At 41.9% G+C, this 24,350-nt stretch overlaps 1 protein-coding gene across 2 annotated transcripts in view; it reads left to right on the forward strand.

Annotated features, from left to right (window-relative positions):
• The window catches only part of CPQ (carboxypeptidase Q), a 268,011-nt gene extending 243,987 nt beyond the window's left edge, over positions 1-24,024 (forward strand). Inside the window, exons 8-10 of one of the 2 annotated variants that reach the window (XM_050941018.1) lie at positions 11,111-11,267; positions 22,224-22,378; positions 23,798-24,024. In XM_050941018.1, the coding sequence (XP_050796975.1) occupies positions 11,111-11,267; positions 22,224-22,278 (212 nt within the window). In that variant the 3' untranslated portion in view covers positions 22,279-22,378; positions 23,798-24,024. Of the gene's footprint in view, positions 1-11,110; positions 11,571-22,223; positions 22,379-23,797 lie in introns of those variants that run through there. The other variant, XM_050941019.1, reaches the window with a different exon arrangement.
• The last annotated feature ends 326 nt before the right edge of the window (positions 24,025-24,350 follow it).

Genomic DNA, 24,350 nt, shown 5'->3' on the forward strand with positions numbered 1-24,350 from the left:
TAGAGCACCCACACAGACGCTACTCAGAGAAGACAGAAAGGTTACTTACCTTGTACAGCCACTGGAATTCTTTGAGATATGTGCACCAATGGGTGCTCCAGTATCTGTCCTCCTTCTCCTCTGCCTCAGAGATTCTCATTGGACTTTGTGGTTGAGAAGGAACTGGAGTGGCAGCAAGTCCACTCCTCCCTATATGTCCTCATGTTGGGGCATGGTGGTGTCTAGGGCTCAAACATTGACCCGTGGACAGTGCTAATTAAAATTTCTGATCAACAGTTCACTGGTTTGGGCACATCCTTACCTAGAGCACCCGTAGGGGGACACATCTCACGAAACTTCAATTATTGTACAAGGTGAGAAACCTCTCCTGTTAAGGAGTGATTTCAAGGAATATAATGAGTTAACTGTGTGGAATTTACTGGGAGCTCCTCCCAAGCATGAGGGCAGCAGGGGAGAAAGCATGAAAGCGCTTGTTTGGATATTTAACAAGTAGGTGATGGAGGCAACGGCACTGTGGCCAATCAGAGGCAGGAGTCGACATTTCAATACTGACTGCAAGATGATAGAAAGGGCAGATGTAGGCCATAAAGGGCCTTGGAAGTGAAGACAAGCAGTTTACGTTATACAGGATACTGGAATAAATTATTAAATGATCACTTTGTAAGCACCAAGAGGACAATAGGGTGATGGGTAATAGCCAAAATGGATTTATCAAGAACAAATCATTCCAAACCAACATAATTTCCTTCTTTGATAGGATAATTGGCCTAGTGAGAGAGTTCAGGAGAGATGGACTGGGACAGTGTCACTGGGGCAAGTGGAGGGATTAGAGAAGGAGAGCAGCTGAGAAAATTCTGCATCTGTGACAGGGGAGGAGAAAGGAGAGAGTTGTGGTAGGAGAAGGGGAAAGGGAAGGAACGTCGAAGCAGAGAGAAGGACACATAGTATTTTGTCAATTTTCTTCTGGAAGAAGTTGGCGTGATCCCGTGCAGAGAGAGCAGAGAAGGAAGTATGGGGGTAGGGCGGAGGGTTTGAGGACTAAGTCAAAGGTGGCAAAAAGGCAGCAGGGATTGTGGGCATGGAATTCAATAAAGTTGGAAAAGTAGAGGTTTGTTAGTGAGGAAAGTAAAACCAAATGAGGAGAGAACTAATTTGTAGTGGATGAAACCAGCCTGGTCATGAGGTTTCTGCCAGAGACTCTCTGCAGTGCAAGAACTGGTGGAGTGGAGGACATGGATATTGCAGGTGAGCCAGGGCTGGGAGTTGGCAGGGCAGATGTGAGCAAAGGGCAAATGTTAAAAGAGAATGAATGAATGGAGAGAATGAATGAAACATGGAGAGAATCATCAGCCATATCAATGGAAGAAAAAGAAAGGTCAGGGAGGAGAAAGCTGAGAATGGACAAGGAGCTGAGTGACAGAGTAAGTGGGGAGAGGGCTGATGGACTGATACTGAAAGAGAACAGGTAAGAGAGGGGGAACTCACCAGCAATGAGATCTAGCAAGTTAGTGCTCTCTGATATGTAAGAAATGGAGGAGAGTGGAAAGAAGAACCAAGTGAAAAATCTAAAGACTATTTTTGTGCTATTAAACTTCTACAGATGTGATGTACAGTAACTTTCCTCCTCAGAGCTGCTTCTGTTTTTAATTAGACTGTCATTGAAGAGGCCAGTTCAATATCTTGTTTAATAAGAGTGCATTCCTATCTGTTGCAGAATGAATCATCTCATAATCAGTATTGACTGTGTCTTGCTCAGACTGCAACTCCAGAAAAAGGGAAATTGTCTCTTGAATGTGAGCTGTATTTCTTTGCAAATCAGCATCTTTTGGAAAAGGATCAGCAAATAATACTTTGCACTTCTATAGGACCTTCCACACGAAGATCTCAAAGCACTCTAATTAAGTCTCTCAAAACCCTTTGTAAGGCATGTTTGATATCCTTTTTACAGATAGGTAGCATGGAGCCAGAGAGATAAAGTGATTTTCCCAATGTCAAGTGGCAAGTTATTGGCAGGTCCAAGAACAAGACACAGGAGGCCCAGTTCCCAGTCTCTTTCTCTAACAACTAGACAATACTCCTTGCATTAAGGACCCTCCATTTGTTAATGTCTAATGTGCTCAGTAGATAATGCCATAATCTAAATAAGAAATACTTCAGTCAATTCTGTGGGGAACAACAGATTGGGTTAGAAACAGGAGAACATAGAATTTATGCCTCATTTCTTTTCACTTTCAAGCTGTTTGAAGTGGCAAGATTGGTGACTTCTGAGTGGGGTTTGTTTGACAAACAGAAAAGCTTGATAATAGAGCTGCTATCTTAATACAGATTAAGAGATTCTAGGATTCACTGTAATCAATCAAGTTACCCATCTGGAAAAGTTGTGCAGAATAACATTTCATACTAAAATCTTCATATGGTGTGAATCATTGCATAGAATTTAAGATTATTACATCCCTTTTATAAAATTCTATAGGATGATTTTTTAATAAAAAAAGGATGACATCTATAGACATCCAAATGCACATATTGTAGTATTGTAAAACTAAAGGGGTCAGATCTTTGCCTATATCATGATGGCTTTGTGCTGATGGAACAGCCCAAAACATTCCTAAAGCCAGCTTACCTGGCCACTGGAGGATGAGCTTTGCATGGTGGCCCAGAGGCCAGATGGAGCTCCTGCAGCATGTGCCCTTCTGATGCATGAAGTGTGACCAAGACATTCCTGCACCTCATCAATCTCTGGCTGCCAGAAAGGCCTTTGGAGCCATTGGCAGCGATAGTGTGAATTTAGAATGTCCCCACATTTGGGGAGGGAGGATATGAAGATGGCTTAGAGCTACATTTGCACTTGCAAGCACTCCTTAACTAGAACTGAGTATTAAACCCATCACTTGGAAAGGTTTTTCTTTCACTCAGACATGAACATGGATTTTCTCTTGTGTTTTTAGTTATGTATAAAATTGTTTACATAGCTGTTGTCTTAGGGTTTTTCATTGACCTTCTAAGATGCAATTGATCCTTGACTTTAATGATATACAGAATAAGCCATTAAAGAAAAAGAGGTACAGTAAGTGCAATTCATGTTGTATTCTCAAAATTCTATGTTCTCTTTAAAAAAGTAAACATCTGGCAGCCCACTTGTCTAAATGTTTTGGTGACAAAGTATTATCATTTTATTATTCTTTTTTAAAGAAACAAAAAAAGGAAACCTATTTTAGCATTTATGTGAGTTATACTTTACAAAATGAAAGGTATTTTTTCCTGAATTAAGGAAAACACTATTATATAAACCCAGGTTAAAACGCTTTTCTATAAACCCATAATTATTATTAGTGGAATGTCTATTGTACATTCCAGGCAAGTAAGTTGTGACCTGGTTCTTGTAAAAAGATCTGTTTACAAAGATATAATGGATTTTCCACAGCCGTTTGACTACAAGTACATTTTTAGTGAACTATTTTCAGCAGCTAATATATTTACCACAATAGCATGTGTTTATATTTTTATCTTAATAAGTACTTGGAGTATATCAAAAATGTTTATAAATCTACACAAAGTTATAGTGCCATATTCAGCACCCATTACCAACCCAGCCCCATTGACTTTGGTGGGATCACACTGGATGTGAGCAGCAAATTTGACTTATCCTGCTTATGTACATGGCACAAGTGCCAAAACAGCATGTTAAAATGAAACCTATCCCATCCACATTTTTTCTTGTTGTATCTTATGTCTCCTTGTAAAGAAGATCTTTCTGTTTGACAGTATTATTAAATTCATTCTCTTTTCTCCCCCTCACCTCACACACTAAAATAGCAGTGAGAAGAAACACAATCTCATTAATGGGAATGTATGTGATAACAGAAATTCAGAGTTCATTTCATCAGGCTCAGTGACATCCTAATCCAGCTCCCATTAAAGTCAATGGAAAGATTCCCATTAACTTCAGTGAGAACTGGACTAGATGTGACTTATTATAGGATGTGATCAAAAGATACATATTTCAGCAAGAATTGTTGGGAATATAGAACTGTGCTCAGAGATTTTGCTTTCATTCTCTACAAAGGCATGAGCAGGACCGGTGCTAGAGCTTTTCGCGCCCTAGGCGCACGGCCATTTTCCGCCCCGCGTGCTGCTCCTGCTCCTGCGGCTCTGGTGGAGCTGCCGCAGCCATTTCTGCGGAAAATCCGTTGGTCCGCGGCTCTGGTGGAGCTGCCGAAGCCATTTCTGCGGAAGGTCCGTTGGTCCGCGGCTCCGGTGGAGCTGCCGCAGCTGTGCCTGCAGGAGGTCCACCGGAGCCGCACGGGAGCAGCGGACCGTCCGCAGGCGTGCCTGCGGCAGCTCCACCAGAGCCGCAGACCAACAGACCCTCTGCAGGCACGACTGCGGCAGGTCCACCGGAGCCGCCTGCTGCCACCCCCACCCAGCAAAATGCCGCCCCCTGAAAATCCTGGTGCCCTAGACGATTGCCTAGTTCGCCTCAATGGAAGCGCCGGCCCTAGGCATGAGACCTTTCATTGAGACCAGGCAAAATCAGCATAGAAAGCCTTAGAAACATAAAAAGTTTATTGAAGCCCTCATCATTTGATATAGACTGTTTCCAGAGCTCAGACATAAACATGGGAGAAATGTATTCACAAGGTTCTTCTTCAAGAGGTGTCCCTGTGGGTGCTTCACTGTAGCTGTCGGTGCGCCCCTGCGCTGTTGTTCGGAGATTTGTACAGCAGTACCCGTATCAGCCGCACATGCACGAGCCTGCCTTACATACCAGTCTTGTCTTAATAGTGCGCATGTGCGGCCGAGCTCCTCAGTTCCTTCTCTACCGTCCCCAGCTGGAGTCAGACCTACAGCAGACTCATTAAAACTTTTTCTCTTACCCATTCTACATCCTTTTTTCCCTTAGTTTAGCACTCTAGTTACTAGATAAGTTCATCCCTTACAAAAAAAAAAAAATTTTTTCCCGCTTGTTCCTCTCAGCCTCCAGCTGATGCTAATATGCCTGGCTCTCCAGGATTTAAGCGGTGCACTACATGCAGGGACACCATCCCTATCTCAGATGGTCACTCCTGAGTATAAAATGCCTGGGGGAGTCCCACATTCCTCAAAAATGTGTCCATTGTTCCAAATTAAAATCCAAGGCACATAAAGGCAGAGAACTTTGACTGAAAGTTATTCTTATACAGAAGTCACTCGGATCTGCTTCTGACCCAGGTACGGGCTCCTCAGTGAACCACAGCCCCCCCGCCACCAAAAAGGACAAAAAAAAGGAAAACGCCTGCCTCCCTCCCCCAGAAGGGAAATATTCCAAGCAGAAAGGTCGCTGGGCAGGTCTATTCTATTCAGACCTTCCCCTGGCTCAGCACCTTTGATGCGCTGGTTCCCTCCACATCACGCTAATCCTGCCTGTGGCTGCAGCGACAATGCAAGCTCCCAGTGTTGAGGCTTCAGGATTCCAGTTGCCTGCCTCTCTCATGATACCATCCGGCAGTACAATGGACACGGTGCCAGCACTGATAACCTTGCCAGAACAGATGCAGGCTGCGCTTACCTCCCTGGCACTTCCGACCTCAGCACGTGCATTGAGCGCTACAGTGTACAGAACACTGGTGCCGAATGATCCTCCAGCACCGCAGGTGCTCCTGACGGAGGGTTTATTTCATACAGACTCTCTGGCACCGCAGTTCATTCATTCACTGGACCTACAGGTATCACCTAAACTACAGTCACCTCTATGTGACACCTATTTTTCTCTGGGCATTCGCATGCGGTCTGGACAGCTGTCTCTAGCTGTGTTTCACTTTTCTAGTGATGAGGAAGCCATAGTGCAGGAAGACTTTTCACCATACCAGTTCTCCCAGTCACAGATCCAAATCGGCACTGGTCACAGAAAATCTAGGTCTTCGTTTATCAAAGACCTCTCTCCCTGGTACACAAACCCATGGATGGCATCACCTATGCCCTTCCCCAGTCAGTGGCAATAATGGGGTCCATGAGCACCATATAAGCGATTCCACTATGATTGCCAAGATGCAAAAAATAGGAGCAATGCCACCTTGCCACCACCAGTGCTACGAATGAGACAGCTATGAATGAGACACAGCAAGCTGTTACTCCACACTTCGATGAACACGCTACACATGCTTCCCCAACCCTTATGGAGCCCATGTCCACACAGGATGAGGCTATACTGCCTCCCCCACCAGCACTGTCAGATGATTTCTTAAAATTTCAAGACCTCTTCAAAAGAGTCGCCAACGGGTTGAGGATTAATCTGGAGGAAGTTTCTGAAAACCAACATGAGTTGACTGACATCCTGCAACCTTCCTCCACATCCAAGATTGCCTTACCTATAAATCCAGCCATTATGGATCCTGCCAAAACCATATGGCAGACACCGGCTACTACTACACCTACCTGTAAGGGAGCTGACTGGATATATTTTATTCCTTCCAAAGGGCCCAAGTTTCTTTTTACTCACCCAGTGCCAAACTCATTGGTAGTAGAGGCTGCTAACCAAAAGAACAAACAACAGTTCCCAGGTCTACACCAACTGATAAAGACAGTAAAAGGCTGGACCTGCTTGGTCGTAAAGTGTATGCTTCGTTCACATTACAATTCCAGATATCTAATTATGCAGCCATTCTGGCAAAATGTGACCACAAAAATTATGAGAAACTCATGGAATTTATTGATGACATTCCAGAGGGCAAAAAAACCATCAGTTTAAAGCCATAGTCTCTGAGGGACAAATCATCTCCCGTACCGCACTTTTTCTTGTGAGGTTCAGAATACTATCAAAGATCTCTCTTTCGATGGTGAAAAACTATTTGTCAGTAACACCAACGATGTGCTTCACTCCATGAAGGACTCGAGGGGCGACATTACGGTCTCTCAGTATCCAAACCCCTGCAAACAGGAGGAGACAATATAGATACTAACCTTATCAACATCTATGCTACCCAACGTATACTCAACAATGTCATAGACCATATGAACAACAACGTCAGTGACCAAGATATCAATGTCATCGCACCAATTCATCAGCTCCATGTCAACCCCCTCCCACTAATAAGCAAATTTGAAGATGTGACCCATTACTTTTTAACACAAAATGAAACTGGGGGATGGCTACCCATTTTTGACCTCAGATGCCTCAATAAATTTGTTAAAAAAAAAAAAACAAAATGGTGACTCTTGCAATCATAATTCCAGCACTGGAGCAGGGAGGTTGGGTTTTCAGCCCTCGACCTTCAGGATGCTTATGTTCCTGTGACCACACAGCCTGCCCACAAATATTTTATTCACTTTGTTCTGAGCTCACAACACTACCAGTACAGGGTCCTACCTTTCAGCCTCTTGACTGTGCTTCGTGTCTTTTCCAAACTCCTCGCAGTTGTAACAGCTTATCTCAGAAGGCAGGGAATCATAATTTTTACTTACCTTGACAACTGCCTTTTCAAAGCGAGGACCTTCCAAGAAGCCATTCAAGCCACACAACGGACAGTCCAATGTTTCCATGCTCTTGTCCTGTGAATAAACAAAGAATATCTTCACTCACTCCCACCCAACAACTGGAGTTCATAGGAGCACGTTTCGACTTGTGCAAAAGAATAGCATCTCTCCCACTCCACCTTTTTAACACCATCCACTTTTTCATTCTCAAACTGTGCAACAGTCCACAAGTGGCTGCACAAGCTTGTCTACACTTTTGTAGTCAGGAATGCTCACCTCTTCATGAGGTGTTTTCAAAGTTGGATTCCACTGTCTGCAGACCGAATATCCATGGTCTGAACAAACTTTTATACATATCTCCTAGAGTTAAGGGGTCCCTCTACTGGTGGACATTGCCTCACAACCTTTCCTCCAGGGTCCCCTTTCTACAGGACATCCCGTCGGTTGTGATAACTACAGACACATCCCTTATGGAATAGGGAGTACACATGCCCCAATACACTACCCAGGGGCTTTTGTCTCCTGCCGAGACATCCCTTCACATCAACGTCTAGAACTCTGAGCAATATGCAATGCCTATCTCCAATTTCTCCTCTTCATGTAAAACCAACATGTCAGGATAATGACGGACAACATTGCTTGCATGTTCTATGTAAACATGCAAGGGGGGGGTGATCCCACTCTTTTTGTACAGAAGCAATGAAATGATGGAACTGGTGTCTCAGACACGTCTGAATATCAACTGCATACTTACCTGGCTCTCTCAATACCACCGCAACGACTTCAGCAGAAGATTTCCCATAGACCACGAATGGGAACTAAACAAGGATATAGCACTAGACATATTCCACACACGGAGATACGCAACCACAGACCTTTTCACAACTGCAGCAAACAAGAAATGCCCAGGATTTTGTTCCAGAGGGGACTAGGCAAACACTCCTCAGGGGATGCGTTCATGTTCCCATGGAATGCAGTAGATAGAACACCTCTGCCCACACGTATGCATTTACCCGATACCACTCATACACAAATAATTGATAACAATATGAACAGACCAAGCCAGGGTCATAATGATAGCCCCACATGGCCCAGACAGGCATGATACCCTTTCCGTACCAAGATGTCACTTTCGCACCCATCCCATACCCTCAGCCTGAATCTCTTGTCCCAACAACATGGTCTACTACTCTACCCCAATTTAACCATGTTACACCTCAAGGTTTGGCTCCTTCATGGTTCTCTCATGCCGAGCTACCTTGCTTGAAGCAGATTCGAAATGTACTCCTTCATAGCACAACAAATTCTACATGCACCACCTGCCTTCATAACTGGAGAAGATTTACACACTGGTGGGCTGTCACAAAAACCGCTCCTTTTTTCCACGCCTTTCCCGCTAATCTTTGACTATCTGTTAGTGATTAAACTCTCTGGACTCTCCCTGAGTCCCATCAAAGTCCACTTGGTCACAATTACAATGTTCCATGATGCCATTGACGATAGGACTATCTTTGCTCACCCCATTAGTAAGTGATTCCTTAAGGGACCTCAAACCCTATACCCAGACATCAAACCACCTAATCCATTTTGGGACCTTCCCTTAGACTTAACATGCCTAACCCAAAAACCATTTGAACCATTAGCCACATGTTCCCTCCTACATCTCTCTATGAAAACTGCATTTCTGGTAGCAATTGCCTCTGCAAGATGCACAGAAGAAATTGCAGCATTCATGGCAGATCCACCATACACCATTTTTTTTTTAAGCACGAAGTCACCCTACACTTACTCCCCGAAATTCTACTGAAGGTACACTCATCTTTCCACGTCAATGAGCCTATCCATCTCTCTACCTTTTCCAAAACCACATGCAAATTCCTTTGAATCTAGGATGCACATTTTGGATGTGCACAGAGCTTTGTCCTTCTTCAACAGGACTAAAACCTATGGGCGTTCTGACAAGCTATTCGTCTCCATTGCAGAATGCTCTAAGGGCTCATTTATCTCTAACCACAGATTTTCCAACTAGATCTCAAGTTGCATTTGTCTCTGTTATCAACTACAGAACATGACTCCTCCTACTTTTATCAGGATTCACTCCACCAGGTCCATGGCGGCCTCAGTGGCCTTTCTACATAACGTCCCCCTTAAGGACATCTGCAGAGCTGCCATTTGGGCTTTTGAAAATATGTTTGCAAAACATTATGCTCTTACACAGGGACCCATCACCAATACACATGTGGGCAGAGCTGTTCTATCTACTACATTCCTTCCAGATCTGAAGTCCTTACCTCCTTGAGAGATACTGCGTTTCAGTCACCTACAATGGAGCACCCACAGGGACACCTCTCGAAGAAGAAGAGGAGGTTACTTACCAGTGCAGTAACTGAAGTTCTCTGAGATGAGTGTCCCTGTGGGTGCTCCACTGCCCGCCCTCGTCTCCTCTACTTCAGAGCTGGGGCGGCCTCCATTGTAGAGAAGGAATGGAGGAGCTCGGCCGCACATGAGCACTATTAAGACAAGACTGGTATGTGAGGCAGGCTCTGTGCATGCGCGGCCAATATGGGTACTGCTGTAAAAATCTCCAAACAACAGCGCGGGGCACACCGACACCTACAGTGGAGCGCCCACAGGGACACTCATCTCAAAGAATGTCAGTTACCGCCCAGGTGAGTAACCTCCTCTTATACCATCAAATGGCCTTCTATCTGAAGTTTGTCTGTAGCACATATCAGTGTAGCATCTAAGCTCTGTCTCCATTTCTGATTAGGGCCTCTTCGACCTGTCACTATAGCATTATTATTACTAATGATGTTTATTAAAGTAGTGCCTAAGGACCAATCAAGCTCAAGCCCCACTGTGATAGGTACTGTACAAACACAGAGTAGCAGATTGTTCGTGCCCTGAAAAACTTCCAATCTAAATAGATAAGACAGACAAAAGGAAAAGGATGCAACATACAATCAGTGTGATGGTAGCAAATAGCATTTTAGAGACCTGTTTTGTTTTGTTTTTAAATTGTGTGAAGTTTCGATAGGAAGTGATTAGCTAAATGGAAAGACAAGACAAGGGAATGGAACAGGGTCATTGAAGTGATGGGAGGCCAAGGGGAAAGAGCAGGGGAGAAGAAGGTTAGGTGGAGGGAATCTGAAGTGAAGCAGTTGGGTGGATGACTTCCATGACCTCTGTGACAGACTCGCAGCCTTACTAATACATACATGATGATTAGCATCACAAGAAAAGAAGCAGTCTGTTTCAAATTCACCAACATTAAAAACAAAAAATTAAAAAACACCACACTTGGAATAATTATATGGATTTCCTTGCATTGGATTCCTGTGCTTCGTATGTAGAAATGCATTTACACTACTGCTGGTGCAACAAAGATATTAAGGGAAATACTGACTTTCCCTTCTATATTAATTTACATGTTTGCTGGCTCATGTACTCATAACAAGGCTGCTAACATTATGTAAAATTTGTTTATGCTAAAATGCTGAAAAATCCCATGTTCTATGGCTCAGTGAAATTATCATATGGGAACTTACTCTGTTGCATATGGATTTAATGAAGACCAGCACAGGAATAAATTAATGTTTATGTTCATCTTAAAATATATGTATTTACATAATAAGGAATTGCCCATTTTTCTCTGTAGGTGCCAGCTTGCGTGATGACATCAGTAAATACTTCTGGTTTCATCATACTCAAGGGGACACAATGACAGTTCAGGATCCAAGCCAGATGAATCTCTGTGCTGCTGTTTGGACTGTCGTCTCCTATGTAATTGCTGACATGGAAGAGATGTTGCCAAGGTAATAAAAAAGCAAGAAAGAAGACTTATATTCTTCAGTCCATTCATGCATGTGGTCCACAGCTGTGGGAAATTCCTTTTCCATCCTGGTTTTTGCTGATTTTTATTTTTGTTCTCTGACCTCAACGCACATTCCTTTTACATGGTCCTGTTTACTGATTTAATGCCTTCCATTTGTGATTTTTATTTCATGTTTCTTCTATTAAGTATTTTCACCCTCTAATCAATGTCTAATCTCTGTCTCCTAAAATTATTGCAGAATAGCCGTCTGTTAATAAGTAACCCTGTATAGCAGGAAAATACACTGAATAAATCTGTTGCATCACAATAGTAGTTTTGCTGTGTTTGCATGTAATGTGTGAAGGATTTTTTTAGTTTAGATATTAGTATGACACATTAGCACTAAAAGTGATCTCATGCTTCCATAGCTTTTTAAACTAATACAGTGTTCACATTGTGTTGGCGTTATAGGCAAGGCTAACCCTGGATGTTACAATTTGCTTAATGTCTTAAAGGTGCAATGGCTAAAATAGTATAGCTTTAAAATTTCCAAATCCATTCAAATCATGCTGGTCGCCCTTACTGAGACTTCAGACACAGTGCATAACGAAATCTTACACATGGTGAGGGATAATGTTGTTCAATTCACGCTTCATCCAGAAAAAGCCAAGTCTTACATCCTGGAAGGGAAACAGAAGGAATAGTGGGAATTCTGTCAGTACCCCCGGCAGTAGGGAGCTTGCTGGCCATTTGGTATTAAGCTTCACAGCCTACCTCTGAATGTCCAAGTAACAGCCGTTGCCATGAGCGCTTTCAGTCATTTTCTTTTGGAAAGAAGGCTGTATCCTGTTCTTTCTAATGCAGGTTTCACTATACGTATCTGCAGTGCATGTTTAAATGGCTACACTCTCCCACCACACGCAGTGTTTCATGCAGAGGAGACAGTACAGCTGTGTTCTGTGATCTTCACTGCCTGCCAGCTGATACCTGGGTGAAATGTGAGGAGCTGGTTTTGACCTGCTCAGCTCTAAACATTTCTAGTCCTTGAGCTGCCTCTGTTCCCATGCAATATCATGGAGGCTGGATTCTAAACAGGAGAGGGCTGGTAGCTGGACATTGACAGCGAGAATGAGAAGTTAATTTGGGGATTGACTTCCCTCATCCACTATTGGTTTTCTCTTGCCCAGTCCGGGTGGCCTGCCAGACCCACTCTGCTGAGGTGTGGGGTTATTTTTTCGGAAGAGGAGACGATAGAATTGGGAGAGATTGTAGGGCATGTTTTCCCCTCATGTTCTTTTGGCATGTATTAATTATTGTTAAACTTCTAAATTTTGCAGCATGCCTATGAGTTTATTGATAGACAGAACTGGGAAAATGGCTAAAAAAAAATAAGTCACATCAGGTATTAAACTTGCCACTAATCATAGGACTGAAAGGGACCTCGAGAGGTCATCTAGTCCAGTCCACTGCACTCATGACAGGACTAAGTATTATCTAGACCATCCCTGACAGGTGTTTGTCTAAACCGCTCTTAAAACTCTCCAATCATGGATATTCCACAACTTCCCTAGGCAATTTATTCCAGTGCTTAACTACCCTGACAGAAAGTTTTTCCTAATGTCCAACCTAAATCTCCCTTCCCGCAATTTAAGCCCATTGCTTCTTGTCCTATCCTCAGAGATTAAGAATTTTTTTTCTTCCTCCTCCTTGTAACAACCTTTTATATACTTGAAAACTGTTATGTCCTCTCTCAGTCTTCTCTTCTCCGGACTAAACAAACCCAATTTTTTCAGTCCTCCCTCATAGGTCATGTTGTCTAGACCTTTAATCATTTTTGTCACTCTTCTCTGGAATCTCTCCAATTTGTCCACATCCTTCCTGAAATATGGTGCCCAGAATTGGACACAATACTCCAGTTGAGGCCTAATCAGCGTGGAGTAGAGCATAAGAATTACTTCTCATCTCTTGCTTACAACACTCCTACTAATACAATAATCTACAATAACTTTCAGTTGCTATTGGCCTGTGATGGATTTGAACTGTTGAGCTATTGGGGAAGATTCTGGTGTCCAAATGATAATTATCTGAGACATCCATTTCCTTCCAGCTATTGAGATTTACCGCAATAGAGCCCTGATAGTGTTCCTATATTGATTTTTAACTAATATACGCGTTTCACTAATCTTACACAGACACTGTATATAGATATTCTCTCTTCTTTTTTTAAAAGAAACGGTTGACATAAACTTACCACAAAATTTCTACAGTTTTCAAAAGCAGTGTAATGTAAAAGTAGCAGAAATGTTTCTTTGATGAGTGCATGGCTGGTGGTCCTCACTCATGGGAGATTTTTGCTGTTGTAAGTCTCTAAATTCAAATCTTTGTCCTGTTTTTGAGACCTTACATGAACTTTGGCACCACATCTTTGTCTATCAAAGTCTGTCAAAGTGATTTTGTTCCTCAAAGATCCATAGGTTTCCAACAGGAAGGGTAAACTTGATGTTACAAGCCTTAACCTCTGCCCCATTTGAGCCATTGATAGAGGTATTCTTTTCAATTAAAGCATGTTCGTTAGCTGCCATTATGTCAACTAGCAGTTTCTGAGTTGGGAGCACTCCATAGAATGCCATATTGTATTAAGCCTCCAGACAAAGCTGTTCTGTACATAGCTCCAAGATACATACCAACGCGCAATTTCAAATTTTACATAGAGATTATTCTTCCCACCTTCTTCATTAGTCCATCCAAAAGAGAATCTGTAGTACAGCTTGGATGTTAAAAGGTCAGTCCAAATTTACCTGAACACAACTAGACCAATGAGAAAATTCACCATAGTCTTTGTGAAATGCCATCTGAGATGCAGAGAGAGCAAAACTTCTATATTTATGATTACATGTTAGATCACAGCTTGCATGAAGAACCTATAAAACTAAGGAAATTACTTCTTCTGAAGATAATACCGCTCTTTCCACCAGTCTCAAGGCCTGAGAGGAATGGATATTCTTCAGAGGAGATTTGCATGCCAGCTATTTTCACAAACTTCCATGTTTTCCAGTTGATACTATAGAACTGATAAACCTCTATTTCAAAGGTCCTATAGGCAGAGGTAAATAAATAATGAAATGATTTATATATAGATTTTTTCTTCCATTTCTATTGGGTCTTTGTAGCTCCCCTTCAATATTTTGCCTTTATTCCTGCTCAAAGCAGGAGTTATGTTCTTTAGTAGTGATGATGTTTTAGGTGTTAGCTATTAAATTTACACATAGGTTGTTCAGTTCTCTATTTGGAAGCATTTGCAATCACCTAGCCACCTGATTCAGAGATATCCGTAACAGAACTGGGGGATCAGCCTTGATTTCAACTTGTACACTGCCTTTGATCTCTGAGTGAGGACCACCTGTCATGCTTTCTTCAGAGACAAGAAATTAAGAGGTGATAAAAAAAAATTCTTTTCATGTGCAGGCAACGCATAGGAAGTCAGGGCTTCTTGTAAATATTATAATAACATTATAAAATAAATGCACTAGACGTAAATTTCCTTCACGTCAACAAGAATACCTCCAAAATTGCACTGGGATGCCCTTTCCTAATTTGAATCCAAGAAAGAGTGAAGGTATTTAAATGTGATAAAAATATGTGGAACAGTGTCAGAAAATTTAAATAAACATTTTACTTGAGATGTTACAAACCTCCTTCATCAGCTGAGAGGAGGGGACAAACACAGGCAGTCTTCCTTTCTGTTAGGAGTCAGAGCTTCCAGATATTTCTTTGGGGTGGACGGGGAGGTCAAATCAGATCCATCATTCATTTGGCTGACTAGACTATCTGCAAATTGAGATGAATGCCTGATGCAAAGTGGGTAATTTTTCTGTTTATAAAAGGAGGGAGTTATAGGCTGAGAAATCAGGTTACTAATTTTGTCCTTCATATGATGGTGGTATTTGAAGTTTATACTGTCTCTTTGAATAATTTAAATGTATGATCTCTTGGGTTTTTACCTCCCTTACAATAATTAAACAGAGATGAGGAGGACAATAATTTCCTAGTACTAGAGGTAAAGCTGTGACTCTTATGCATTTACACTACAGACATTTATGGCTGCATATGTATTTAGTATGCTTCCCTTATACTGATCTGAGACACTGACATTTACCGTGCGTAAATATCAAACTGATCTCGATATCTTTATCTGTCTCATGAAATATACATCCCATCTAAATGTGCCCAAATGATTAATTTACTGCTATTTAATGATTAGCATAAAAATTTCATCACTACGCAAGATAGAAATGTTGCTACTAATTGTTGGTTGAAGTGAACGTTGTTTTCTGCATAGAAATTAATGGTGCGTACAACTCAACTCTCTTGACTGAATTGGGGAAATTCAAGACTTTCCTGAAGCAGAAGGCACTTGAATTTTTTTCATCTCTCCAGGCTAGAATTGGAAGCATTTCTATGAAAAATGAAGTGATGTCAGAGCTGATGGTAGAGCCAGAAAAAAAAGTTTTGTGCACAAAGCGAACCAGACAATTGTGTCTTCATGCCATTTTTGTGAAATGCTTTTTATCTTGGCTGGTTTAGCATCCCTTTACTGTAGATAAAAATAAAATACTTTCCACATATATGTCCCAGTCTTCAACTCGCATTACTCTAGAAGTTCAGACAAATATCAGTTAAATAGTGTTTGGCCAATACTGGGTCTTAGATTTATAATTATAATTATTTAACATTTATCTTATGATGATGACTAAAGGACTTGATCAGGTGTACAGAGCACTGCACAAACACGTAATAAATGTAAGCATGCCCACATTGACTAAAGTTGGGAGCACAAAATTAGAGGCTATTTTTGCCTACTATGCTGTATTGCTGTGAGTTAGTTAGGTAGAGATAAGGCTGAGAATCAGGAGACTTGGTTTCAAATCCTGGTTCTTATCACTGGTTCTTATCTATGTGATATTGGGCAAGTCACCTGATGTGATCCTTAGTTTCTTTGTGTAAAAAGGTGATAATTATACTTATCTAGCTCATAGGTGTGTTCTGAGGCTTAGCGAAACACGTTGTAAAGTGCAATATAAATTCATAATAGTGTTAAGTTCAACCAGTGGCACTAATGGAAACAGACATCAGGACTAGAGTTGTGTGAATAACTGACTTTTTGGTTGGCTGGCAATTCAGAAAGGGGAAAAAACCCATGCGGGGTAGACCCAAAAATTAATTTTTATGAAAATTTCAGAGTTGAAAAGTTTAAAAATGTCAGGTCAAACAACCCATTTTGCTGGACCCAAACTGAAACATTTTGTTTCAATTTAAAGTACTTGTTAACATATTTTTTTAATTGAAGGCAATTTTGAAACAGTCATTTCAAACCAAAAAATCCAAAAGTAATATTCTTCTTTGAGTGATAGTCCCTTTACGTATTCCAAATATGGGGTGTATATGTGCGTCAGGCGTTTTAGCAGCAGTGCCAATTGATGCGCATATGCATCTTACCTTGCCTCATGCTGCATGCAAGGTTACAAGAGGCCATGTGGAATCGTGCCCCCTAAATTCCATCTTACCGCACGGTCGTAGTCGGAATCTTCTCTTTGCATGCTCATAGTCTCTACGAGAATGATAGTCTGTGGTATATAGTTATTTCGTTCCGTTTCTTTCTTTCTTCGTTCTGTAAATAGAGTAGTTAGTTTAGCTAGTCACCCCACACGGGACCTAGTTGGGTGTGTCACGTTCCAGGGTTTAAAAATTGTGTCTTGTGTCCTCGCTCATTCTCTGTGAGCAACGAGCATGCTCATTGTCTCTACTGCCTGGAAGAGGTACACCTCGCCATCCACCACCTCCTACCCAGATCCAGTGGCACCACCGATAAGGCAAAGTAGAGCTGCAAGCACTCCAATTGACACTGCAGCAGCTTCCTGTTGCAGACTACTGTGATTCACGGCATTTCCTCGCTGAGCCATACCCGTTTGGGTAAGATGTCGCGTGCAGACCCTACCACACCACTCCCTAAAGCAGGGGGCAAGGCCAAGTGGAAAATATAGGTGCCGGCACTGACAGTCCCTGCGCCGACTGAGTGATGAGACAGCCCACTGGGATATACCCCTCTGCTCTGTGCACCCCCTCGGTTCAGCGGCCAGCGGGACGTGCCCTGGATGCTGGGACAGGTGGAACTGTTGGTCCTGGTGACACACTTCAACTTACTGTACCCACCCTCAACACTTCTCTCGGTTCCCTAGCCTCCTACCCCAGCAGATGCACCGATCTTCCTCAGCTGGGACCTACCTCTGCCGGTCGCAGGACTGCCTGCATCCACAACTCCACCACTACTGGAGGTTTCTTTTGGACGCAGAGAGCTTCTCGGCAGAAGAGACATCCTTCTCCCTAGTCTCCTGACATAGTTCAGACTCCCAAGCGCATCTGCCACACCAGACAGGATACACTCCAGTCCCACAGGGATGGTACACTCAGGGCCCAACCTCCTGGCAGCAAAAGCCCACATGAGACCCTTACCACCAGTTGTACCCACTGTTGATGGTCTTGCACCTTTCCACCTGGGTCTTTCTACCAGAGCCAATCACCTCGGACCTGGAAGAGGACCCAGAACACAACCTGGTACTGCCATTCCACTGGTCCTGGTGGTGGCTTCTTCCTCTCTAGACAAGGCCCAAATTCCCCCTACCCTCTCACCTCCTGATGGTCACCACCAATACCAAGAGTTGCTGCAGAACGTGGCCCTTGGCTTGTGCCTCCCCAGCGGAGGTTCAGGACCAACATCACCAGCTGCTGGACATCCTCCAGCCTTGGGGACAAATGCACATTGCTCTGCCCCTCAATGAGACCATCATGCAACCTGCACGTGTGGTGTGGCACATGCTGGCATCCTACACCCCAACATATATGAGAGTTGAATGTAGATAATTTGTGCCATCTAATGGGAGTTACTTTCTTTTTTCCCAACCCACCTCAGCTTTGGTAGTGCTCATGGCCATGGACTGGGCATGCCAGCACTCCTCTACCTTCACTTCTCCAGATAAGACGGTGAAGCACCTGGACTCACGGACCACAAACTGTAGTTCTCCGCGGCCCTGCAATTCTGTATATTGAATTACCACCTCCACCTCCTCCTCTGATGGCATTTTTTTCCAAATCTACAATTGGGTAATTTCATGCAAGAGTGGCATTTTGAGTTTGCATGTGCGAAATTTCTTTGGGTTGCAAAATAATGAGAAACAAATCAGAAAAGTCTCTTATAGATTCATAGATTTTAGGACTGGAAGGGACCTTGAGAGGTCATTGAGTCCAGTCCCCTGCCCTCATGGCAGGACCAAATACTCTCTAGAGCATCCCAGATAGACATTTATCTAACCTACTCTTAAATATCTCCAGAGATGGAGATTCCACAACCTCCCTAGGCAATTTATTCCAGTGTTTAACCACCCTGACAGTTAGGAACTTTTTCCTAATGTCCAACTTAAACCTTCCTTGCTGCGGTTTAAGCCCATTGCTTCTTGTTCTATCCTTAGAGGCTAAGGTGAACAAGTTTTCTCCCTTCTCCTGATGACACCCTTTTAGATACCTGAAAACTGCTATCATGTCCCCTCTCAGTCTTCTCTTTTCCAAACTAAACAAATCCAGTTCTTTCAGCCTTCCTTCATAGGTCATGTTCTCATGTTCTGTCCTTGGTCTTCCTCTTGCTTCTAATATATTGATAAAAAGTCTTCTTGTTTCTCTTTATTCCCATAGCTAGTTTGAGCTCATTTTGTGCCTTTGCCTTTCTAATCTTGCCCCTGCATTCCTGTGTTGTTTGCCTATATTCATCCTCTGGAATCTGTCCTAGTTTCCATTTTTTATATGACTCCTTTTTATTTTTTAGCTCATGCAAGATCTCGTGGTTAAGCCAAGGTGGTCTTTTGCTACATTTTCTGTCTTTCCTAACCAGTGGAATAGCTAACTCTCCTCAGTTGTTTTTCCCCTCAGTTTTGATTCCCAGGACCTCACCTATCAGCTCTCTGAGCTTACCAAAATCCGCCTTCCTGAAATCCATTGTCTCTATTTTCCTGTACTTCCTTGTACCCTTCCTTAGAATTGTGAACTCTATGATTTCATGATCACTTTCACCCAAGCTGCCTTCTACTTTCAAATTCTTGCACCACCACCCTGCATCTGACTTTCTGAATTAGTTACTTTTAGTGATGCCTTCATATAAGCTTTTTTTTTTTTTAACTATTTTCTCTGCTCCTTTGTAAAAATACAGAAAAGCCTTTAGGTCCCAAAGTTTACATCCTCATTTCTTACTCTGTATCAAAACTAATGTTTTAGAAGAAAAAATTTCAAAAGCAACTCTAGAGCTGTAAAGGGCAATGATGTTCTTCCCATTTTAGAAAGAACTGATATTACTGTTATTTTGCAAGAAGCTTCTGGATAATTTTGAGACTTGTATGTGCCTCTGATTCTTTTGAAATGCATTTGAGCCTGGGATTTCACTGAGACTCTTTGTGGCTCTTTTTATATTCTCTGGAATATTTTGCATTGACCTTTTGAAAAATCAGTGTCTGATCCGCTACACACACAGGATCATCTGTAGCTCTGCCATTACCTAGATCTTCAGATCAGTGATTGGGCTGTAGAAAATTCCTATCTTATTTCCCATACTTAAAATCAACTTTCCTAGTGCTTTTAAGCTCTGACTCAATCATGTTCAGTGTTGTTTTGAATTTCTGCCAGTCAGTCACATGGGTACAGTGATTTCTATATAGCAGAGAAAGAAAACTAATGATGGTTGAAAAGTGAGTAATGAAATGATTGCATTTTTGTATAAATCAGCCTTGCTATTTTTTCTGTGCATTTCCCAAAGTGTTAACTCACCAGAAAGGCTCAGTCTTAATACAAAGAATTGGTAAAGTGAGAGTCATGAGACTTTTCAATCATGAGATGTTTAACTGGCATGTACTGCTGCATAGGTTTTGAGTGAAAACTATGGATCGACTCCTTTACCCAGGGTCGGCTCCAGGTGCTTGGGGTGGCAGGGTGCTTGGGGCAGCCAGCAGAAAGAGGCTGCACATCTGGCACTTCGGTGGCAATTCGGCGGTGGTTCCCTCAGTACCTGCTGCCAAATTGCTGCCAAAGAATGAAGCTGCTTTCCCCCCCCCACCCCCCAATGCTGGAGCTGGCCCTGGCAAAAGAGTATAAGTATATAAAAGAAAACACATGCCTCTTTTCAACAGTAATTCTGCATGCAGAATCCTTTATTTTAATCCATCCAAATGTAGACTGAATCTATAGTCTATCAATTCATAAATACCAAGAAGCAACAGTACAATAGTATTGTGAATTCCTACATGCCTGGGAATTGAAACTACCTTTGCTGATCTGCCTTCCCCAAACTGGAGAGGTGTTTGTAAATATTATGAGTTTGTTGAAAATACAGAATATGGACAAAACGGGATTATCTAAATATGTCAGCTGTTTAGCTCTTCAGAAAAGCATGAAAGCACTTTACTTTGTGTTATATCTCTTTGAATTATGAATTGTTCTTGGTGTTTGATATGTTAGTTTGGAACATTTACTTGTTCTGTTCAGTTTTAGCTACAGCTTTCATAGGTACTACAAATATAGGATAGTAAATAAAAATCTAGTAAGTATAGTAATACACTAAACCATATACAAGGACTGTAAGCACAAGATGGAAAGCCAAAAGAATCTACTGTCTTCAAAACCACAAGAAGCAAATTCAGTGCTATTTCTGCTATTATTTATCAAAAAAAGAACAACTTCTTAAAAATTCTGACTATAAAAACAATGTCAGCTAAATGGCTAAACATCTTGATTGAAAGAGAAATCTAGTCTTTGATCCTTTAAATTGAGTGACACCCTACCTCACCTTTCTGGTACCATAACAGCAGGCCTAATGTTGCCCCTTGAAGTCGAAGTGCAAGGGAAAGAAATTCATGTACAATCTTTCAGTAGTGTTCAATTGATCCGGACTCTAACAATGGGGGTTTGTATTGTAATCAATGCCATGGCAGGAAGTCGCTGTGAGTGCTGTGGCATACCAGCGCTCTAGACGTCTACGGGACACCCAGCATGATACCACACCTGGAGGAACTAGAGGTGCTCCAAGCACTAAGGCCCTCCAGGCAGTAGCTCTCAGTGGGTTTCCATAAATGCTCAGTCTGATGGCTGCCAAAGGAAGCTTCACTAGGGCACCAGAAATACACTTTGCAATTACACTCATCACCACTGTTTTCAGTTATAAACAAAAGATGAACTAGCACTTCCTAACTTGGTCCATGAGGTCATCCAGGACAAGGGAATGGCTGTCGGCCTCTTCTTGCCTAGTTCCAGGGATGTTCGTTTCAGGCCACCTCTCTTCCCGAGATAGCAACACCTATAGATCCCCAGCCAGAGTCCAGTCCTTTTATCCACCTCCAACTCCTCCTGTTGCAACCAATGTAGGATTTCCCTGGAGACTGTACTGAGTTCTGGAGGTACAGAAATCCCCTTGCACTGCTGTTCCCGCACACCACCAAAGGGCTTAAACAGCAGGAAGGGCCTTGCAAAGGGCCACCACTCCAGGGTGAAGTTCACCCTCTGTTTGTAAATTTGTAGCACTGACTCTTCTTGTAGTTCAGGAAGAGCTCCCTGGTTTTTGGTTTTGGTTTGCTGATTTCTTTTTCTGATAGCCTGAATTATATTAAAAACTATAGCACTTGTCTAACTTTTAAACTTGCAATCGTTTTGTAATATATAGCATTGTCATCACATTGTGAAATCACTAAAGTCAAATAATTTTTATATTCTAGCTCTCTGCATTTCAGAGCTGCATCCAAACAAGCAGGAATGGTAATGGCTGTCAATAGAGCTCTTAACAATATCTTTAAAGTGAAAGAACTGAGTAAACATTTGCTGCATGTTCTCTGTTAGATGTCTATGAAAGTTTTATCCATCTCGTCCACAGCTGCACAGTAGTGGACAGAGCAGGCATTCATGATATATACGTCTACTGCGTTTAGTCTGGGAGATGCCACTGTAATCCTTCTAAATCTGTTTCATACGTAAGATTAAATAAGACATCAATGTTCAGCAAACTTTGCAGACTTTGCAAATACGCAGGTACACCAGCATTGTTTATCATATACTGTACTCATTTTTATTGACACTGGGAGATGATACTTTAAAATGGAGACTTACTGTTTTTGCATCAGCTGGAGTAATTTTTTAATGTTAAACTAAAACCTTTAAAAAGGTCTCTCTTAAATGTGCATTATACAGTCAAATTAAATGACAGATTTCCCTTCCCTCCCTCACCCAAACTCAAACCCCTTTTTGTTTTCTCTCTGGAAAAAAATATTAGCACAGTTTAAAATAATTGTGGGATAAGATCTAAAATTGAAAATAGGCTTGGAATTCTTTTAAATGACACTGCCCTAAAAGTCTGGGAAATACACAAATTAGATGTCAACTCCCAATAAGCATCAGCCAGATTTACAGAGGCGATTTGCTTAAGAAACATTTACAAATGTGGAAAGACAGCATTTAATATTATACATACTGTGAGTAGAGCGATCACTTGATCTTAAATTCTAAAAAAAATAGCAAACTCTCTTTTCATGGGCTCTGCGAAAAGATGGATGCTGCCTTTAATTACCAGCATTCTTACCTACTTTAACTTGACTAAGGTGCTATAAAAGTTTGCTTTTTTGAGAAATCTCTTTTTTACAAATAAATCTGGTCTAAAGTGGTTTGAGCATGGGACAATAAGCCAAGAACTCCTGAGTTCTAATGCTGGCTCTGTCACTGTCTTGCTGTGTGGTCTTGGCAATCCCTAAACCCATACCTGCTCTCCGGTTTTGATTCATCCAAAACTGAAAGGGGTTTATTTTTTACATTTGGATGTGGCCAAAGCCTTGGCAAATCATTGGTTCTCCCAAGATTTCTGCCACCTTTGGGCCTTGACCTGATGGTAACAGCTGATCTTCAGAGTGCAGCTTGTGAGTTCTCAGAATCATCTTAACCTCAGCCCTAGATCTGATTCACCGTTGACATTGAACTCTATCCCAAATGTGAATGAAAGCTGAATACCGACACCTCAGCCAACCTTTCCTATCCAGCCAGAGTTTGGGATGAAAACTGTGTACAGTTTGTTTGTTTGATACAGATTTAACAGCAAACCAAACAAAATGTAGGGACTGTGGAGAATTTCCTGTTTGTTCAAAAATAGGCCTGCACTGAACCTCTGCAAACTGAAATTGTTGAATTTTCCAGTTCTTCCCTGCAACTCCTAGGGAAAAGCCACTCCCCCCCCCCCAAAAAAAAAAAGTTGAAATGTTTTACTTGCAAAAAACCTATACAGTACACTATAAGTGAAGTGAGCTAGAACATCTCAGTGTTTAGAAAGAGGGGAAATATGTTCACTTTGAAGTTTTCCTCAGGGGTGAGAGTTAGTATAATAAAAGCATGTGCAATAAGTTTAATAAAGTGTCAATTTTGACTTTATCCAAAGGTAATAGTCATGTTTTCTCATTACTGCAGGAACTGAGCTCTGCCACAATGAACAGGGAGACAGTTATGCAAATAAAAATAGGTCGCACCCTTGTCCATCATGCAGTACAGCAATTGAAATCAAGGATATACCTTCTCTCTACTTCTGTTCTCTGTGGTTGCTGAACTTTTAGCACATATAATGAAGAATCATCCCTCACAAAGCACTTAAGGGTTAGTCATGTATCACAGGATTTCCCACTATATCCTATTTTTATTACAAATTCATCCTGCTTTTATTTCATTTTTTTTACTAGGCACAATTAATGACAACGAGAACTTGTCTGGATATAAAGTTAATGTTAAATTCTGAAGTAGTGCCGATGACTGAAGGAAGACTATTTCCTGCTAACTTACATTTAAAGCTACCAAATGTATCAATTATGTGCCTTTTCACATGCCAATCCATGGCTCTTCACTTGATATATGATATTAATTGCATCTCCTTGTTGAAGGGGAATCGCATCAGAACTTGGCTACAGGAAACTAGTCTTTGCACTTTAAGGTGAAACTAAAACAGTATTTTTAAAACAAATCATCACCT

Source organism: Gopherus flavomarginatus, chromosome 2 (genome assembly GCF_025201925.1).
Source record: "Gopherus flavomarginatus isolate rGopFla2 chromosome 2, rGopFla2.mat.asm, whole genome shotgun sequence".
In the NCBI taxonomy this organism is placed as follows: domain Eukaryota; kingdom Metazoa; phylum Chordata; order Testudines; family Testudinidae; genus Gopherus; species Gopherus flavomarginatus.